Raw genomic sequence first — 19,758 nt, 5'->3', positions numbered from 1 at the left:
TCAATCTCCAGCCACAGGCACTGCGGCCACTTCTGTCCCTGCACCAGGCACTGCATTTACTGGGGGGCCACTCAGACTCCAGCTGCTTCACTCCCTGCAATAAGCAGTGCAGCTACTCACGTTCCAGTGGCAAGCCCTGGGGCTACTCAGGTCCCAGGGACTGTCACTACAGACATTCAGACTTCAACGCTGGGAAGTGCAGATGGAGCAACAACTATTTATTACAAGCCATTCCACCATCTTCTTCTTTTTTTTTCTTTTGTCTTGACATCCAGTACTGAAGAGTTTCCAAAGCAGAGGTTGTCTGGCGGATGACCAAGCAGTGTGTTCCTATGAGGAAGAGAATTGAAGTTAATTGAAAAGGCACCTGAGGAGAAATTGTCTTGGACTGGAAGGTCTCCACACGGCCCTTTCAAGAGATGGAGAGGGCGGAGCCCTCCTTAGCAGAATTCTCCCTGGACTTGGCAAATTGCAGTTGATGGGCCAATGAAGCTTCTTTTAAAGAAGTATCCCCATCAAAACAGAAGAAGAGAAACACCCTTTTCCCATTTGTAGTGGTTTGAACCTTGTTCTCCCCAGAGGCTAAGAGAAGTGGTAGACCCCAAGGGGTGGAAACCCCTGGAAGTTTTGAAGTTCTGCCCAATGGGCGCTCCTGCAGAAATGTAAACATACCACAACCAGACCGGAAAAGAAGAGTTGTAGTTTGGTTGTTGTAGGAGAGGTGGCCATGTTGTAGAGCCACGAGGAAGGGGCTCTGAGCCCCTTGGGGCCTCTGGCCCCCTCCCAGCCCCTGGCTGGGGGCTGCAGGGACCTGGAACAGCATAAAGCTGGGCTAGGTGCCTGTAGTATGCCGGGAGATGTTTTCTCCATGGGCACAGAGCAGCAGCCGACGCTGACCGGAGAAACAGTGGCAGAGAGCCAGAGATAAGAACCTGAACTGAAGAAGCAGCAGAAGCAACATGCAGCACTGCAGAGGAGACTCCTGGAAGGAGAGTCGAGGAAAGGAGAGCCAGCAGCTGAGAGCTACAGAGTTCTTGGGGGTAAGACTGTACCACACTCCCCCCAAAACTCCCTTGAGACCCCTCTTGGAGAAGAGGGACATGGACTCCTATTTTGGAGAGCAGTTTTAGACATGCAGCACCGGAGAGAGAGGAGCTGAGAAGCTCACAGCGTCCCGCAGCTGGACCGGGACGGCCAGATGGAATGCGGGGGGAGTTGACCTTGGTTCTCCCCCCTCGCACTGCTGCCACGGTGGCAGTCTGAGAGACAGGGCACAGAGGCCCTGCAAGGAGCTTGAATCTCCTGGAGATACCAGACCGTCACGAAGACCCCCCTGTGTCTTCGTGATATGACGTGGTGATACGACCTTGTCTGGGGTTACGAAGTCCACGGAAGACCCCTCGGTTGTGAGGTGATGGGGCCGGGGGAGCTTGAATACCTCCCTCGTGGATGCTGGCAGAAAGCCAGCTATCAGCTGCTGCATGCATGAGAAGAAGAAACCTGCTGCCTCAGAGGATGCTGCTGTTCAAGGACTGGAAGGGATCTGTTCTTCTTTCCCTCCTGGACTTTTATTTGGAGGAGAGAAGAGATCTGATCCATTGTAAATACATATGTCATGGTAGAGATAGTTTGTGATCATGTGTATAATGTGATATGGTATTTATTTGTACAGTCATTGTAATATATTCCCTTTTCCCCACTTTGAGTCTGGTGTGTTTTGTCTGGAAAAACCTCTCTCACATTAGGTTGAGATGTGGGAGGGGGAATGGAGCTAGGGAATTGGATGTTGGGGCTATCTCAAACCATGACATAAATGGTAGCAGAGGATGGTTGCGAACCATCGAGGGGGATGGTTGCGAACCATCGAGAGAGAGAGATAAGAGCCATGATGCTTGTGGTAACAGAAAGAGTTTTCCAGACAAAACACAGACTGTACCATTGTAGAGTAAGTAAGACTATCTATAGTAATGTAAGTTAAGTATTAAGAGTAGAGTTAAGTTTGTGATAATGCTATATTGATGTGTAGTAGAGAGATTTTGATTATATTTTAGTTTATTGAAGATTGAATGTTGATTAGAGTTTTTTTTCAGTTGTTGTGATATGTTGACATTTCGCAGGAGCGAGGGGTGGAGTGTTGTAGTGGTTTGAACCTTGTTCTCCCCAGAGGCTAAGAGAAGTGGTAGACCCCAAGGGGTGGAAACCCCTGGAAGTTTTGAAGTTCTGCCCAATGGGCGCTCCTGCAGAAATGTAAACATACCACAACCAGACCGGAAAAGAAGAGTTGTAGTTTGGTTGTTGTAGGAGAGGTGGCCATGTTGTAGAGCCACGAGGAAGGGGCTCTGAGCCCCTTGGGGCCTCTGGCCCCCCTCCCAGCCCCTGGCTGGGGGGCTGCAGGGACCTGGAACAGCATAAAGCTGGGCTAGGTGCCTGTAGTTATGCCGGGAGATGTTTTCTCCATGGGCACAGAGCAGCAGCCGATGCTGACCAGAGAAACGGTGGCAGAGAGCCAGAGATAAGGACCTGAACTGGAGGAGCAGCAGAAGCAACATGCAGCACTGCAGAGGAGACTCCTGGAAGGAGAGTCGAGGAAAGGAGAGCCAGCAGCTGAGAGCTACAGAGTTCTTGGGGGTAAGACTGTACCACACTCCCCCAAAACTCCCTTGAGACCCCTCTTGGAGAAGAGGGACATGGACTCCTATTTTGGAGAGCAGTTTTAGACATGCAGCACCGGAGAGAGAGGAGCTGAGAAGCTCACAGCGTCCCGCAGCTGGACCGGGACGGCCAGATGGAATGTGGGGGGGGGGCGACCTTGGCTCCCCCCCCTCGCACTGCTGCCACGGTGGCAACCTGAGAGACAGGGCACAGAGGCCCTGCAAGGAGCTTGAATCTCCTGGAGATACCAGACCGTCACGAAGACCCCCCTGTGTCTTCGTGATATGACGTGGTGAAACGACCTTGTCTGGGGTTACGAAGACCACGGAAGACCCCTCGGTTGTGAGGCGATGGGGCCGGGGGAGCTTGAATACCTCCCTCGTGGATGCTGGCAGAAAGCCAGCTATCAGCTGCTGCATGCATGAGAAGAAGAAACCTGCTGCCTCAGAGGATGCTGCTGTTCAGGACTGGAAGGGATCTGTCCTTCTTTCCCTCCTGGACTTTTATTTGGAGGAGAGAAGAGATCTGATCCATTGTAAATACATATGTCATGGTAGAGATAGTTTGTGATCATGTGTATAATGTGATATGGTATTTATTTGTACAGTCATTGTAATATATTCCCTTTTCCCCACTTTGAGTCTGGTGTGTTTTGTCTGGAAAAACCTCTCTCACATTAGGTTGAGATGTGGGAGGGGAAATGGAGCTAGGGAATTGGATGTTGGGGCTATCTCAAACCATGACACCATTGTCCACTCATTTGCTGATGTGGGCAAGAAGCCGGCCAGACCTGCATGTCCCTGACAAGCCTGGTCAGGGCTCCTACAGGGTTTGGCATCAGGAGAGGGTTTCTGCCACCACTTGAAGGTTTCTGCAGGGTTACAGAATTGTGCAGGGAGGAAAGGATCTTTAAGATCATTGAATGTAACAAAACACAGCCATGTCCACCCCTGAACAATCTCCCTAAGGGCCATTCAGCATTGCTGTCCCCTCCATGCTTTGGGAGCTGTCTACTGGGAATGAGCCAGAATTACACCTTTTACCTTTTCACCTTGGTGACTCAACTCACAGGAGAAATGCCTCTCGCCCTTCCTTCCTGCCTTCCTTCCTTCCTGCTTTCCTACCTTCCTTCCTTCCTGCCTTCCTGCCTTCTGGCCTTCTTTCCTTCCTGCCTCTCTCCCTCTCTCCCTCCCCTCACCTCCCTTCCTCTCCCACCTCCCTCCCTCCCTCTCTTCCCCCTCCTCCCTCCCTTCCTCCCCTGCCTCCCTTCCCCGCCTCCCTTCCATCCCTCCCCCAGCCCTCTCTCCCTCCCTCCCTTCCTTCAGTTCAGTTCTGTTCCGTTCAGTTCACTGTGGAGTTGATCAAGGACAGAGACTCTCCCAGTTCCAGACCATACCAAAAACCGCAGAATTGGGACTTTCCATCTGTAAGAAACAATTGAGAAGTGAATGTAGAGTTTCTTCACGGGGTGACAAGGAAGGGAATCTTCCAGCAGAGTTGAGGTCTTACCGAGTTTTTATTCTGAGTCCCACTTAAGAAAACCGTCCGGAAACGGTCTTGTTATCTCCTGTACTCCCTCGACTGCTTCGCTGCAATGATCACAGGAACCAGTCTGGAGACAGGCTCGGCTGATTGTAGGAATGGATGCTGCCCAAAGGGAAAAAAAAAAAAAAGAGAGGAAACATTACTTTCTAAATTCCCTTTCTCACAGGCTCAAGCAGGACTCCTCTGCTTGCCAGAAAGATGCAGAAATAGGATGGAGGGGACCATCTGCATCTCTGTCTTCATGTCCAGGACCTTGCTATCCCAGGCAAAGCTGGCCCATAATCCACAAATCCATTCCTCAGGGTGTCTTCTGCTTCCTTCGCTGGCACAGGTTGCCCAGAGAGCAACTGGGCACACTGGGAAGTGCCCCAGCCCCGGAAACATTTGAGGTCAGGCCAGAAGGAGCTGGGAGCAACCTGACCTCCTTGAAGGTGTCCCCGTCCAGGGCAGGGCAGTTGGACTTGATGACCTTCACAGGTGCCTTGCAACCCCAAGCAGTGTAGGATCCTACTTAGTTTTCATTGGAAAAGCACCAGGCGTGGAGATTACCAGGAGGGGGGCCAATCTGATGCCTTGGAGTTTAGCTGAGAAGCCATGCCTGAGATGGGACAGCTGTTCCACCTGCAGCCGCTTCCCTCCTTACCTGCAGAAGTTCCTGGGCAGACGCTCGCCTCTCCTCGTCCCTCTGCAGGCAGCAGTTCAGGAAGTCAAGCAGGAGAGAGGAGTGTAGCCAGGGGTTCTGCAGCTTTGGTGTCCTTTCTCTGGCTATCAGGTCTTGAGCCTGAAGAAGAAGAAAACATGAGACTCCCTCTTTCTTCCATAGCTGCACCTGAGCACCCAGACCCCACTGGTTAAGCTCCAACCTCCAGTGGCGTAAAAGGCCACCAAATCAGTCTTATGCTGTCCCTCTGCAGCTGGTCCCAGTCACTGGACACAGTGGGGAGCTGCAGTGCCTGTCCTCACTGTGTTTCTAACTGTGCTCCCCGAGGGACGTTACTGCTCCCTCAGCAGAAGGGAACACGGCACCCGTGCCGACTGCAGGCAGTGGATTCCAGCCACATTCACCTGACTGCGGAACAGCAGTGCCAGGACAAGCGGAGCTCTTTCAGTTGCCAATTTCTTCAGCAGCACAAATCATGAGGGAGTCATCTTTAGCTACGTAGCACCCCTTTGCAAGATTTCTACAACCACGGAAAAAGGTCTATGGGAAGCTGAACTTTGGTTTCCTGTGATGCAGCCGGCAAAGAGAAACAAGTCCAGCTCAAAGGAAATCCGTGTTTGCAGGAGCTGCAAAGGGGCAATAAGCCCCTCAATTACTTTCATGTCCCAAGAAACAGCCAAGGATTCGGCAGACAGTTAGGGCTGCAGTCTGTGAAAGCAAGATCCTAAACTTACGCAGACCACCCAGACACAGGACAGAACAATACAGAGATGATTTAGAAGCCTGAAACTATCTGGTTGAGAGACAGAGCTCAGAGAGATCAAAAAGCGCACCAGATATTTCAAGCATCGCTGAAGGCCAAGAGGAAAGGTTTCTGAAGTGTCTATGTGCCACGAACCTCCCTTCTGAGGTCCTCCCCGTGAGGGCAAGAGAGCTCCAGCAGATGCTGGTGTGCTGCAGGGACATTTTTAGAAGCGGACCTTGGTGGAAGTAGTTCAAGCTGGTGGGAATGGCATTTGTCTCATGGGAGACAGAAGATGGGACGGATTACAAAGACACCGGTGTCTGAGGGTCTTTGCACCTTACCATGGAAGGGCTTTCCTTAAAGTAAGGAGGCTCTCCTTCCAGCATCTCTATTGCCACGATGCCGAGAGACCAGATGTCCACCTTGGGGCCGTAGGGTTGGCTTCTCACAACTTCAGGGGCCATCCAGTAAACAGTCCCGACCATGGAGCTCCGTTTCCCGTGCTCAGGGGTGAGCTGAGCACAGAGGCCAAAATCAGCTGAGGAGAAAGACAAACACTGTTCAAACAAGCCTCGGTTAGGAAACCAAGGAAAAGAATTGTGCACACAAAGTCTGAGAGTGTGGTGCTGGATCTATCAGGGAAAGTGGCCGTGCTCTGTTTCCTCAAGGCTGCAACCAAGCAAATAAGGCATTGTCCCCTGAACAAAGCCCCATGCTTCATGCAGTGCCTTTCATTTATTCACCTGAAGGTTTGGGTTGTAACTGCCCGCCTCTAGAAGGGACACACAAAAACCAGAGCCACTCTTAACACCATGTTCCTCTCTAGACCTCTCTGCCCCTTGCAGCTGTGCTCTTTGCCTGCAGGAGTGGTCCATGCACTCTGCCAAGCACCGCTGTTGGGGATGTGGCAGTGACTCCACGGCAGCCCCACGCTGCATCCCCGGAACGCTGAGCCCAAGCAAGAATACCCACCCAACTTCACCGCTCCGTCCAGGCCCAGAAGAATGTTGTCACTTTTGATGTCTCTGTGGATGACCCGGTTGGAATGAAGGAAAGCCAGTCCCTGCAGGCACTGAGAGAGAAAAAACAAACAGGAGGGTAAAACTTAGCGATCGGATTTCATCACCCAAGAGAGGAAACTGTTGTAAACGATTCAACCATTTCTAGAGGAACAGTCAGCAATGACAGGGCATGGTGCTGTCAAGAGGAAGAGCTTGCTGCTGCAACACTAGGAGAGCAGTGTCTTTCTAAGTGAAGGCATATTAGCTTTGAAAGAGAAACAGGCCTTGTTGCTCCAGTGCCCTGCAAACCCAGCCAGAATGACTGCTGCTGCAGTGCTTGTGCTCTCTGCGCCCAGAGGACTAAAGAGGCTTTGCAAACAAATGGCATGAAGTGGGTGGCTTCTGGGCGGGAGGCTGCACGATCAAGATTTTCTTGCTAGCCTTGCCAGCAGCCTTGGAAGTAACCCATTAGTCAGTCTTCAGAAGCAAACACCATCTTGGGTGCAATGCTGTCCTTTGAAGCTGAGGAGTGGCAGCAATGAGTCTGGAGTTTTCTTCGCTATTCCTTCCAACTTCTGCCACCAGCACCTTTGCTTTTACAGGCAAGCAATGCAGTACAGACAGGCTCCAGGCAAATGTTTAGAGAGGCCATGTGGGGTACAGGAAATACATTTGAAAAACCACAGAGGGAGAGAGTACAACCGGGGTAGATAAGAGTATCCTAAGAGCAGAGTATAGGAAGTGCAGGGACACTGGCAGGCAGTTCACTTGAGAGCCTCTTTCTCCTCTGGATCATAAGAGCAGCAGAGGACCAAAGCTCTGAAGATGAAATCAGTGCTGTTCACACCGCCTCTTTACAAGGACAATCCATTCCAAGCCATCAGAAGCACAAGTGGGATCCCTTACCTCCTGACAGACAGCTGCTATCTGTCCTACGGCCATCCATGTCTCGCTAATAACGTCAGTCAAAGAGCCTCCGTCCATGTGCTCCATCACCAGCCAGAGCTCCTGACTGACAAGGTAGCTGGAAGAAGAAAACAACAGCATGGAGAGGAATGTGCACAGCTCAATTGCCTTATGGAAAAGCCTGCTCTCCTGATTTTTTTTTCCAGGTCACTTGTACATGGAGACAGACTAAAAGGAAGAGACATTCTGCCTGGGCTGTACAGGGCTTACAATCTCCATGAAGAAAGGAGCTGGCTAAGGTGGCAAGCAAAGGCAAAAAGGCAGTTTAGTAACAGCAAAGATGAACCTGGAACTGGGACACATGCCATCAGTTGGTTCATCCTCTTAACACATCAATTCCACCCTTCATTCCAGCAGCCAGGAGACACAATTTTCACAACCTTTATCCAGGCAAGGAGGGTATGCAGCACTGAGGACAGAATTTGGTCAACCCTTTGAGAAAAGATGGAGGGAGAGAATGTAGAGGCTGTTGATTTAGTAAGAGATCCAGGTTTTGGAAAACAGTCTTCAAACTGTGTCTGCCAGGAAGCACCAATGCAGACAAAATGCATTCTCCTCCCATACATGCTATCCAAGTAGATTAATAATAATGAAAAGATCCATTTTCTGCCAGGGAGTCAAAGGTGTTTTAACCTTTGCCTTGAAAGCCTGTAAATGAACATTCCCATGATAACACCAGAGCTGCCTACCTGTCTACATAGGTAACAATATTGGGGTGGTTCTTCTCCCTCAAGACCAGGATTTCTTTCAGGAGTTCCTCTTTTCTCTGTTGATGGAGATTGACTAGCTTGATGGCCACCTAAAATGACGTTGAAAACCATGAACTTGAGACGTCTCTTGCAGGAGACCACAAGGAGCACTGAGTGTAAGATTTTGGAATGACACAGCCAAGCTGAGCCCAACGGCCTCGTGGTCCAATGTCAGAGCAATTCGTAACTGACCTGACAACAGCCCCTTTCTCTGCTGGCTCGGGTGCCAGTGACAGGGCCCGGGGCCATGGATGTTTTGCCTTGTCCACTTGGCAGAAATGGTCTCTAAACTAGCAACCACAAAGCTCTAACAACACTCTGCATCCACATTCTTCCCAGAGGGCCTTAGTCTGTCACAGCTGTTATCATTTATGATTTGCAAGCATAAAGCAATGATGCTCTTGTGAAAGTGTATCCAAACAGCTGGTAATCCCTTAGCCTTTCTAGGGGGTCTGATGCGTATTTCACAACCTGCTGCTATTCTCAGTTGTGCAGGAAAGCAATCATATCACAGAGCAAATGGATGAGATTTGCAGTTGGATACGGCCTAGATGATAGGTGGGGCTTAGTGCTTCTAGATGCCTTGTAGACCTCTCTCTAAGCACAGTTCCCAAGCACAGCAGTGCAGGTGGATAAGGAAGTAGCAGGAAGATTCTGATGTCTTTGCTGACAGCCAGAAACGAGAATTCAGGAATGTGGAGCTGGAACCCCAAAGAGCAGTGGGACTCTCTAAGACACTACCGTGTCTGCTTATTACAAATAGAATCTCTGTAATGGGCTCTCTTGGAGATCAGACCAAACCAGGATGGTACTGCTCAGGAGAGATCTTTGCTCTTGGTAAACGCGTTCTCATTGGTCAATGTGTGTGCCAACTAGCTTCACTAGGACTGAACCACAAAGCTGTGTTGCAAACGTGGTCTCTCCTTCATTGGCTTTTGCATTAGATTTTCAAGATGAAAGCCCTGGTGGAAAAAAAGCTAAATGCTCTCTGTGTCTGAACCTGGCATGAAGAGAAATTGGGCCTGAAGGAGGGCAGTTGCCGTCAGCCAGTCAATGCCCATTTATCAACTGAGACCACGCAAGCGTGTCCTTCTCTGAAAGATAACGCTGCCCTCCTTGCATTCTTTCAGGTAGTGAAGAAGGACAAAGTCTGCCCCAAATGCATTTTGCAGGCTGCCTCTAGCCTGGGCTTCAGGGGAACAGCCTGTGCAGCAAAGAACGGCGACCCAGAGCTCCAGCCACAGAGGAGAGCACTCGAGAGCTGCAAAAGCTGCGGGGTTGTTGGCACATACCTCTCCTCCCGTGACAGCATCGAATGCTCTGTACACGGTGCCGAAACCCCTAGAAACAGAACAGCAGCAAAGAAATTCTGATCAGCACTGAGAGACGGGAGACTCTGAGCCCTGTGTCTGAACACGCTGGGAGCTTGCCTGACTTCCCGCTTGAATGTGGCACCAGCAAAATACCTGGCCCCTGGTTTTGTCGAAGGAAGTGTGGTCGCACTCACCCTTTGCCAATATTTTCCCATCCAGTGTATTTCTTCAGTGGATCTCCCACACTCACAATGCTCCCTGAAAGAAGCAAAATGCAACGTGCTCACTTCAGAGCAGAGATAGCAGTTTCCAGCAGATCCAAAAGGCAGCCCTCTGTGACAGCAGAGTGAGGAGGAACATGTGGCACAGCTCATGCTGAGACATGCACGCAACACGCTGCTCTAGCAGACAAGAAATACACAGGACGTACTCAGCAGCTTCAGGGACTGCTCCTCTCTCAGCTCTCGCAGCTGCTCTGCGTCCAGGCGTGAGCTGGACGAACTGCTGGGGCTCGAGTTCTCAGGCTGGGGAGTGGAGGCTTCGTTAGAGGGGGCTGCTGCAGCCACGGGTTCGCTGTCAGGTTCGCCTCTGTAGATCTGGAACAAGCAATTGGTTTGTGTCAGAAAGGTGGCTGGCAGAGACCAGAGATCACATTTCAAATGCAAGGCTTCACGAAGATGCCGCCTCCAGGGCTCTTAAACTGATTCATTAAACATTTTCACAGATTTTCTGAGAAATGACTGCAACAATGACCGCTCCACTTCGTCCCAACTACTCCCTTCACCCTCCAAGGACTGCAGACACCCTTGCAGCTCCCTGTTGTGATGTTCGATCTCCTCCCATTGTCTCCTCTGTTCCTTCAAATCTTAGGCAAGTGTTCAGCCTGCAGCACCTTCTGCCTTGGCAGTTCCTGGGCCTCACTCAGATCTTGCTCAGCTTTGACACCCATCACCTGCTGGGACTTGCCTGCAGTGGTCCTTCCCTCCTCACTCCCAACATCTACTTTGCAGGCCCTTGTTACTGCCCTCCCCCGTCACCTGGCTACTCAGGCTTACCTGCCCATTCTCTCGCTCCTCTCTCACCTCCTGCCTGCGCTGCTCTAGCTGCTGCTGGGTTTGGAGCAGCTCTACCTGAGTCCGGCACAGCTTCTCCAAGAGAGCGGTCTTCTCACGTGCCTTTTCTTGCAGGACCTGCACAGGAAGGTGGAGGAGATGGCTTTCAACTTGCCACACAACATTGGTGTGAGGTTGCGAGCTGACATGTCCACTCTGCCACCTCCAGGCAAACAGAGCAAAGTCTGAGACTACAGCTTGTCACTGTCAGCCATATCAGAGACCATGAGGAAAAGGAAAGAACAGCTTGAAAGTTCACCCCATGCTGAATGAGGACAAGATGCACAATGGATACGGACAACTTGTTCCCAAATGTATCTGGGTCCTCACGTTCAGCCGAACAAACGCCTCAAAACCAGGTTGGTAGTCACAGGCCAGCAGAAATGCATGGGGATGATTGCTGGCCAAGCGGCCAGAGGACTAGCCCTGCTGTCCAGGGTGGCAGCTGAGAGTCAGCGGCCCAGTAAGTCCCTTCAGAGCAGCTGCGACGCAGACCACAGCAGGATGGCAGTCAGAGGGATTACCCCCACCAGCCTGCTGCTCTGCAATGGAAAGGCAAGAAGGGCAGAGAGCACCTGTTGCCTGACTGCAGTGCCTACCGCTGTTTCACTCACCTGGTTTTGTAGAGCCTCCCTGTGCTGAAGCAGGAGGCTGATTTCCTCTTGCAATCTTGCCATTTCTTCCTTTTGCCTCCTCTCCGCTGCCTTCATCTTACTCCGAGCTTCCTGCAGCTCTGCTTCCAGCTTTTCCTTGATGTTCTGACAACACAAAGGGAGAGAAAGTTCCTGGGACCTGCTGTCACGCTCGGGTTTTCCCTCTGGCAAGCTCAAAATCCCATTCATTCAGCCACTTGGCTCTGTTTCTGCACCCAGCTCTGCTTCCAGCCTAAGCCTTCCTTCCTGGGGCTCATCTCTGGAGCCTGCAGGGCTCTGTGCTTTCAGGGCCTGCTGTAGTCCTTCCCTCCTCAGTCCCAAGGTCTACCTTGCAGGCCCTCCCCTCTGCCAGCGGGCTACTCAGGCTTACCTGCCCATTTTCTCTCTCCTCTTTCACCTGCTGCCTGAGCTGCCCTAGCTGCTGCCGGGTTTGGAGCAGCTCTACCTGAGTCTGGCAGAGCCTCTCCAACAGTGCAGTCTTCTCACGCTCGACTTCTTGCAGGAGCTGCACAGAAAGGAAGACACGATGGCTTTAAACTTCCCACACAACGTTGGTGTGGCAAGGCTCAAAGACTGATAGGCTCATGCATTCCCAAAGCACTGGGCTGCTGCTCTCCTGGGACATCCTCTGCCCACTGGGAGGCACAGACTCCTGAGACAGGCCATATGAACATGGTCCAGCCATGACTGAAACTCCAGACAGCTCTTAGGCAGCTAAGAGGAAATGGGTGGCATTGCACAAGTGTCTGATAGCCTTGCTGGCCGGGCTATCCCTCCTCTTGTGCAAGAAGAGACAGTTCTGGGCTTCGTGTTCTCTTCAGGCCTGCAACGCTGTCCCTGCCTTCCTTCAATCTATGCTCTGGGAGCCTCTCATATGACAGGCCCTGTCCCTCGTGGCCCAAGCTCCCATGGTTGCTAAAGCATCATTCCTGTCTACAAAGGGGCATCTGAGAGACAATTCTACCCAGACAGGCGGTGTCCAGCGAAGCACTAACCATAGGGAGCCCAGAAGATTCAAAAGGACCACACAAACCCTCCTTTCACAGTCTTGCCCTCTTGCTTGGCTCTGCCTCCTACCTTTTCTTGTTCAGCTTTCATGGTGGCAGCTTCCTGCATCATCTCAAAGAGCGTTCTCTCGTGCTCCCTTTCTACCTCTGCCATGAGGTTTTGCTGTTGCTTCAGCAGCTCCTGCATCTCCAAACGCTGGCCTTTCAGCTCACTTGCCTGATGAGGGGAGGAAGACACTTGGATGTGAAGCCCCAGCCAAGCTCCTCAAATAAAGAAAGGGAAGCTTCATCTGTGCCCTCCAGAAATCATGTCTGAGCAAGGAACTGAAAGGGAGGCTCAGCAGGGGGAAGAATGGAGAGGTCCCCTTCCCCTCTCTCGTGGCTGCCCCTTTCCTGGCACCTTTCTCTTCAGGATTCCTCCTTATTCTCAGAGGTTCCATAGCCAAAGTTCATGGGCCTTTTCATGCAGGACAAGCTGCAGACAGACTGCAGGGCCAGGAGGAGGCCAGTACCCCAATGCCCTAGTCACAGGCCACCAACTGAAGGATAAGGAATAAGGAGCCTGTTCCACAGGCTTCAAGACCAAAGGTAACATCTCTGTCCGTGGTGGAAGGACAGAAAGAAAGGAAGCCAGTTCCAGCGACTGCACTTGGTAGCAACGTTAGCAACCCGCTTCATGGCAGGAGGGAGTCAGGAAGATCCTGCCCTTTGCTGCCATGCTTTGGGTAGGGACCAGCAGCCTTCTGGGGAACTCGTCTTATGCTCCTCAATCAGTGGCTGCATTTACTCTCCCAGCACAGTCCTGTGGGTCTTCATGGGCCTTCAAGTACGAGCCCTTGGCTCTCTTGCCTTGCCCAGCAACTTCTGGCCTATGGCAGACAAGTGCTGCCCTTTCATGCTGTTATTCTGCTACGGGCAGTCACAAAGCTTGCCTGAGACATTCAGAGGTGTATTGATTCCTACCAGGTTTTGCAGGAGCTTTCTTTTCTCCTCTTCCTGAGCACGTTCCCAAAGCCCGAGCGTTTGGCTGCACTGCTCTTCTGTCCACTGCAGCTGTTGTGCCACCTCTTCCCGTTCCTGCTTCATGAGGGATCTCTGTGCTTCCAGGTCATGCCGTAGGCACTGGACATCCCCTGCAAACACAACAAAGAGCAAGATTCAGAGTCTACAGAAGCAGTAGGACTTTATTGACTTTAAGCCGTTTCGGTTTCAGTCTGGGAAGGACCTGCCCCCAGCTCCTTCTCTCCCCAGGGGCCCAGCAGACAGAGCTGGTTTCATAGACACTTCTCTGGGCAGGGGGATCACCAGAAACAAAGCGCACGAGGCTCTCACCTTGTATCACCTCCTTGGCCTGCGTGATTGTGTGAACTTGGAGTTGCAGGTGACTCCTGACCATCTCCAGCTGAGAAACGTGCTGCTGAGCCTCAAAGAGGCTGCATTGCACACTCTCCTTCACAGACCTACAAATTGCGGAGATGAAGAGAAATCACTTTCTTGCTCCTCACACCCACCGTGGGAGGGTTTCCAGTCAGATGTGGCTCAAGGTCCTGCAGTTTAAATCACTGGAAGGTAACAGAAAAACTTGCTACCTTTACTTATTGTTCCCTAAGCAGGTGGTACCCCAAATGACTTGGCTCTGTTTAAAGAGGAAGAGGGACCACCCAAAGGAACTTGGCAGTTTAGAGAGGTGGGTGGACATGAATGAGGAGCAAGAATGCCCAGACACTGTTGAGGAGTCAAAAGACCTTTCCCTGCTTCTGCTGTAACCAACTCTAGGTCCTGCACATGCTTCACAAGAGTTAGCTCAGAAGGCTCTCAAGATTTTCAGCGTGACCCTCCAGCTTCACCCTAAATGGCAGCAACCCGCTCACAGTGTTTGCACGTAGGGGCCTTGAATTCTGAAGATTCCATGTCAAACTACTTGGCAAGGAAACATTGCTGTTCAGAAGCACAGAAGAAGAAACCAAAGACAGAGGGAAACTTCAGGGTTCAGTGAGCATCTGCATGGTTTCCTTACTACTCAGTTCAGAGCCAAGTTGGCTTTCTTGGGACTTGGCACAGGAATGTGCAGGGGCTCACAAACGGGAGCCCAAGGCTCAGGAGAGCTCTGCCAGCTTAAGCTGCCCAAAAAGTAACATTCAAATCACTGTCTTCTTTTCCTCCAGACTCTTCCATTGTCCTCCAGACTCTTCAATCCTGTCCCTCCCACCAGGAGGTCTCCTCCCTGCCTTTACCTGGCCTCTGCCAGCTGCTCTGAAAGGCCTTGTAGGTCCCGCTCCATGGCTGCCACTCGGGCTTCTAGGGCAGCCCTCTCATGCACCAGCAACTCCTTCTCTCTGGTCACCTGGGCCAGGGTGTGCCCTTGGCAAGAGAAGTCCTGGAGCAGCTGCTCCAGACCCCTGCTAGCTGACTTGGGCTGGTGGCAAATCTGAAAGCGGGACAAACTACAGTAAGAATCCTTCCTCAGGAGCTCTGTGCAGAGCCAGACCCTTCCACTTTGGAATCTGTGGGCTCAAAGTTTCAGAGCACGTGTGCTGCATGGCACACTCTGGTAAATGGTCAGAATGGTACGCTATTGCTTTAAGACGGTGAAGACCTGACTGGTGAGGCTGGGGGAGAGAAAGAGGAGCTGGGCCTCTTGCTTGTCTTGCACCTGGCTCCAGCAAGGCCTGAAAACTGCGGGATGTCTGGAGTGAAGCAGAGGTCTCACGCACCGCTGTTGCTTCAGTGAGGCACAGAAGAGCACCACGCCTCTGTAGCAGCCAATAGACACGCTCCCTTCCCTGTGAAAAAGCAAAAGTGTTAAAAGGCAGGTTCACTAAAGAGACAAGGGAGCGTTGCATTCTAGCATACCCAGGACTATAGATATTTTATCTATCTATCTATCTATCTATCTGTCTTCTGTCTGTCTCGCACTTAGGTCTCCGTTGCTACACTTTCTGTCCTGACACACACCAACATTTAGGTAATTAGTCCATTTATCACTGGCAATCCTGAACTTGCTTTCCTGTTACTTCAATAAGCAGCACTATTGGTGACTCTGGAGCATATGAGTGCTTAGGGAATGCGATCAGACCTATGGCACTGGATTGGTAACTGCACCAGTTGTGCATCTGTGCTTGTGCAAGTTCTCCTGTTGAACTTGACCGTCTGGTCTTAACAGTGCTAAAGTGGCTATAATCAGAAATGAAGCCCAGCCACACCCAGCCCCTCTGATCCCTGAGGACCATCTGGGATGCAAGGGAGGGGTATTTTCTGCTAAATCCCCATGCCCATAACACAACATATACTAATACTCAGGGCTGCCACAAGGCACAGGCACTGCTAACTCCAAAGGGATGTATAAGGTCCTGCTGGCTTGCCTGGGACCAGAACAGCTCCTTCCCCACAAATGTTCCTCCCCCAAACAACGTTTTCCTACAACAGTACTTCCAGAACTGACACCTTACAAACTGAAACTCTAGTGCTGGAAACTTTCAGGAAAGGTTGAGCAAAAGCAACTTTGCTTGCTGAAGGAAGTGAGACGACACTGGAATACTCCTCCTCAGGAAAAAACAAAAACCAAAACTAAAAGCCCAAGAGGAAGGTGTCACCTCCTTCAGTGTGTCAAGCAGCAGCATGCAATGAGGGGAGCCTTGGCAGGGAGCAGCCCACTGTCATTTCTAAACTCATGGAAGTCTGGCTGAAGACCTCCCTCAGCCTCCTTTACTCCAGGTTGAACACCCACAGCTCCCTCAGTTGCTCCTAATCAGACTTGTGCTCCAGAACCTTCCCAAGCTCCCTTGCCCTTCTCTGGACACGCTGCAGCCCCTCAATGTCTTTCTAGGTGTGAGGGGCCCAAAACTGAACACAGGATTTGAGGTGCAGCCTCACTAGTGCTGAGTACAGGGCAACAGTCACTGCCCTGGTCCTGCTTCTTTCTAAGGAGAACAAGTCCCCACCTTCTACTGCCCAGAACAGCATCTGGGATGGTCTTGCCAGTGCAACTCCCTCTTCCATAAGTGCCACCGAGGAAGAAAGTGACCATACCTTTGCCAGTGCCTTGGTAAGGTCAGCTTTCTCCTCCTTCAGCAGATCCTTCTGGAGCTGCCATTCCTCCACTGTCTCTTCCACCACTGCCAACTCCCGCTCTGAGAAGGAGGGTTTTCTCTCAGCTACTGCCAGCTGCTTTGGTCTGTGAGAACGGGACAGACAAACAAGTCTTTAAGAGCAAAACAGTCTCCTTTCCAAAACTAAGACTACGTCCTGTGTCCCACAGATGGAGTGACTTCCAACAGCCTTCTAGTTCCACTGAAGGAATGCTAGAATTCCCTGACTAGAGCTGTGTCACCCTTTGTCCTTGATGCAGGTGAAACAATTGTCCTTGAGAAAGGAAAACAACCTTCCAGAAATCAGCTTCCTTTTCCAGGAAGCTCAGATATTCTCAACTGAACAGCTTCCTGCCTGCTAGGTCTTATTCTCCTTTTTGATACATTGGATATGGGACTTCCTCAAGCCCATGTGCTCCCTTCTCCTGTCTGTGCTACAGATGATGAGCCGGCAAAATTCCTTCTTTGATGGTGGGCTTTCTAAAGCCCAGAAATGCCCACCCCTGTCCAGAGAAAGCAAGAAAGCTTAACACTCACAGGAGCTCTGGGACACTGAGCCCTCCATCCATCCTCTCCTGCCACTCCACCTTTTCCATCTGGGCTGTGGAGTCCTGACGGGCAGAAAGCTCTTCTGTCAGGGCCTGCAAAATGACCCTGGAGTTGGTATGTACGTGTCTCAGTAGAAGCAGGGAGCATTTCCCTTCTCTGATCTGTTCAACTGACTTCTCCTCAGTCTTCCAAGGTTTAGGGAACAGCCCTTAGGAAGTGCCTGCCAGCCCTTCAGACACAGCCCTTCCCTCTCCAATGCAGAGCTGGGTAGGATTCTTCTCCCCAGCCTTGGGGCCTGTCAAAGTTGGGGGTGTGGTCTAAGCTGTGCCAGAAGCTACTTAGATAGTCCATGGAGAGGGGCAGCTTCCCCCAGGGGAAAGTGTCTCCTTGGTATCCTGCAAGGCTGTGAACTGTGTCTTTGGACGGCTCTGTGTGCTGTCAACAGGGAGCCTGCACAGACACTGTGCACAAATCTGCTCCCTTTTCCACTGGCAGCATGCAAGGACATGGTGCTACCTCTTCTCTGATACCAAGAGAGATTCACGGGCCGCTCAGGATACCAGGAAACTGATGGCTACACATGAAGGTTCAGAAGCCACTTTCCAGGTGTCAGGGGCTGCGGTGGAGTGCTGGTGTCACAGAGAAACTCCAGCCCTCAGCATCTTCAGCCACAAAGGGCAAGTGCTGTGTGAGCAGAAACTTGCAGCTCTGCACTGCAGCAGAGACAGTGCCAAGCAAAGCTGCCACTTACTGCTTTGGGATGTTCAGGCTGTGGAGTGGCAACACGTGGAAATGCGTTGGCACGGCCCTCCTCTTTAGCCTCATCTTCAGGAAGAGAGAGAGCCAGAGGAGGTTCTGATGCTGGTGTTGTGCTCTGTGGACAGACAGCAGCGTGAGGAACAGGGAGTAACCTGTCTTTTCGGACCTGATTTTTGTTGAGCTTCTATTTCCTGCTGGACTGCAGAGAAATCATGAACTTGGATGGAAGGAGGATTCTAAGTCCTTGAAAGTACATGCAAATGGGGTAATTAGACCCATGTGACAGTAATGCATATTATTGTGAATTCGATATTGCACCCTGGCTGCAATCAGCAAGCAACCTTCTGTTGCAAACCTTGACTTTTCTGTGTTAAAAAGCTCTTTGATGGGACATTAGGAAACAGCAGCGATCCCTTTGCTACTGCTGATGCAGGCACTGAAATGGACTATCTTTCAGCCCACCAGGCTGGCACTCTACTGCAAGAGGCCAAGCTCACAGCTTGCTCCACAATTCTCAAGCACCAGGAAGGTCAAAAGGGCCTTTCCCACTCACCGAAGGATGGGCTTCTCTCCATCCACGTGTGATGTGTCCTGCAAGAGGAAAGGGAAAAGCAACCAGATACTGTTAGAAAACTGTCTGTGCTGGGGAATCCCGAAGAACAAGTCAACCCAAACCGGGAACATGTTCCTGTACTTTTATTTTTTTTAATAAATTGCACACTCTCATTCCTGTTAGCTCTCTGAAGACATTTCCCCAGAAAAGCAGCCCCAGAATCTCCCTTAGCTGTGGCACTTCTATTCTGCCATAGAAGGGGAGCAGCTGCTGGGTTCACAAGCATACAGTAACTGTTTTGGAGTTTGCACTTCATCACAAAGGGAATTGCTATGTCAGCACACACAGAAAGTGTCAAGTCACACAGTCAAATCCTTTATTGAGGGAATGAAGAGAAAAAGATGCTCTTCCTCAATTCTGGAGAGAACTGCACAGTTTTTAGAAGGACTCCTGGCAAGGTCTCCCTGTCTGCATTGTGCAAGTTGAGCCAGCAAACTAAGGAAATGACAGATTCCACTGGTACAGACCACCTCATGGAGGGAAGGGAAGCCCTGCGAGTTACATTCCAAATGCTGCCCACACCCCACTGGCCAGAAACACCCCCTTCTTAGCTGAAGTTGTTGACAGGAGCTTTACCTAACTAATGCCATCTTTGTGGCAGTTTTGTTTCGAGATGCTGCACCTCAGATGCAAGCATCATTTGTTTGAAGATGCTGCACCCTCTACTTACTTGTCAGGTGAGTCAAAAAGTAGCCGGAATAGGCCAAAGAAAAAGCAGTGCAAACTGCTCCACAGAGTGGCTCCATCGTTGGAGCGGTGCTGCACAAGTCCGCCGACCGTACAACACCAAGAGTAGAACAAAAGAACGCTCCCGTCAGGGTGCAAACTGTTGGCTGAGACGCCTCGATCAGGAGGATCCTCCTGCACTGAGCCCGCCAAAGAGCTGCTCTGGACAGTGAGGCCTCCCAGGCACCAGGGTAACCTTCCCTTGACAGCACTGTGACGTGGCAACATCCCATGACATCACAATGGCAGCCGCTGCAGGTGGGTTTGTGAATTTACGCAGAGCAACCCAACCTTCTCTGCAGCAAACGCAGAAGACGAACCTGCAGAGTTCTCCTCTGTCCCAAAGCAGTTCCAAACCCCCCTGTGGTGCACAACCTTGCACAGACATGCCAAGACTCTTGTCTGTTGGTGGGCAACAGAGTGTGTTTCAGGAGCTTTACACTGGACTTTTCACGCTTAGCAACTCAAACACATTTTGCTGAAATGATCAGTGCTGTCTGATTGAAAGGGAACCTCCCTCCCGACACAATTCCCTTTCAGCATGCCAGGGAACACTGCCGGGCAAAGGATCTGCCTTTCAGCTCTCACAGTCCTAACACTGAGGGTAGCACAGCTGCTA

The 19,758-nt window shown here is 51.2% G+C and overlaps 1 protein-coding gene across 2 annotated transcripts; it reads right to left on the bottom strand.

Moving 5' to 3' along the window:
- Nucleotides 1-3,956: 3,956 nt before the first annotated feature.
- Nucleotides 3,957-19,346, bottom strand: LOC113982241 (serine/threonine-protein kinase STE20-like). Of its 2 annotated transcripts, XM_039383102.1 has the most exons (23): nt 19,084-19,346; nt 18,354-18,391; nt 17,793-17,915; nt 17,030-17,133; nt 16,434-16,578; nt 15,119-15,187; nt 14,639-14,832; nt 13,737-13,864; nt 13,368-13,537; nt 12,475-12,621; nt 11,768-11,902; nt 11,359-11,502; nt 10,688-10,822; nt 10,063-10,228; nt 9,827-9,890; nt 9,612-9,660; nt 8,260-8,369; nt 7,511-7,628; nt 6,576-6,675; nt 5,945-6,141; nt 4,841-4,978; nt 4,162-4,299; nt 3,957-4,076 (listed from the first exon to the last, which is right to left on the bottom strand). In XM_039383102.1, the coding sequence occupies exons 1-22, from the start codon at nt 19,157-19,159 to the stop codon at nt 4,213-4,215; spliced, it is 2,637 nt and encodes an 878-aa protein (XP_039239036.1). In that variant the 5' UTR covers nt 19,160-19,346; the 3' UTR covers nt 3,957-4,076; nt 4,162-4,212. The 2 variants fall into 2 exon arrangements, with proteins under 2 accessions (XP_039239036.1, XP_039239037.1); XM_039383103.1 differs by lacking the exons at nt 17,030-17,133; nt 18,354-18,391; nt 19,084-19,346 and having other exon boundaries at nt 17,793-17,930.
- Nucleotides 19,347-19,758: the final 412 nt, after the last annotated feature.

This window comes from Pipra filicauda, unplaced genomic scaffold (assembly GCF_003945595.2).
Source record: "Pipra filicauda isolate LSUMZ 115617 unplaced genomic scaffold, ASM394559v2 scaffold29_size4552773_pilon, whole genome shotgun sequence".
Classification (NCBI taxonomy): Eukaryota; Metazoa; Chordata; class Aves; order Passeriformes; family Pipridae; genus Pipra; species Pipra filicauda.
The sequence above is the reverse complement of the archived record's forward strand: the minus strand, read 5'-3'. Positions and strand labels throughout refer to the sequence as shown.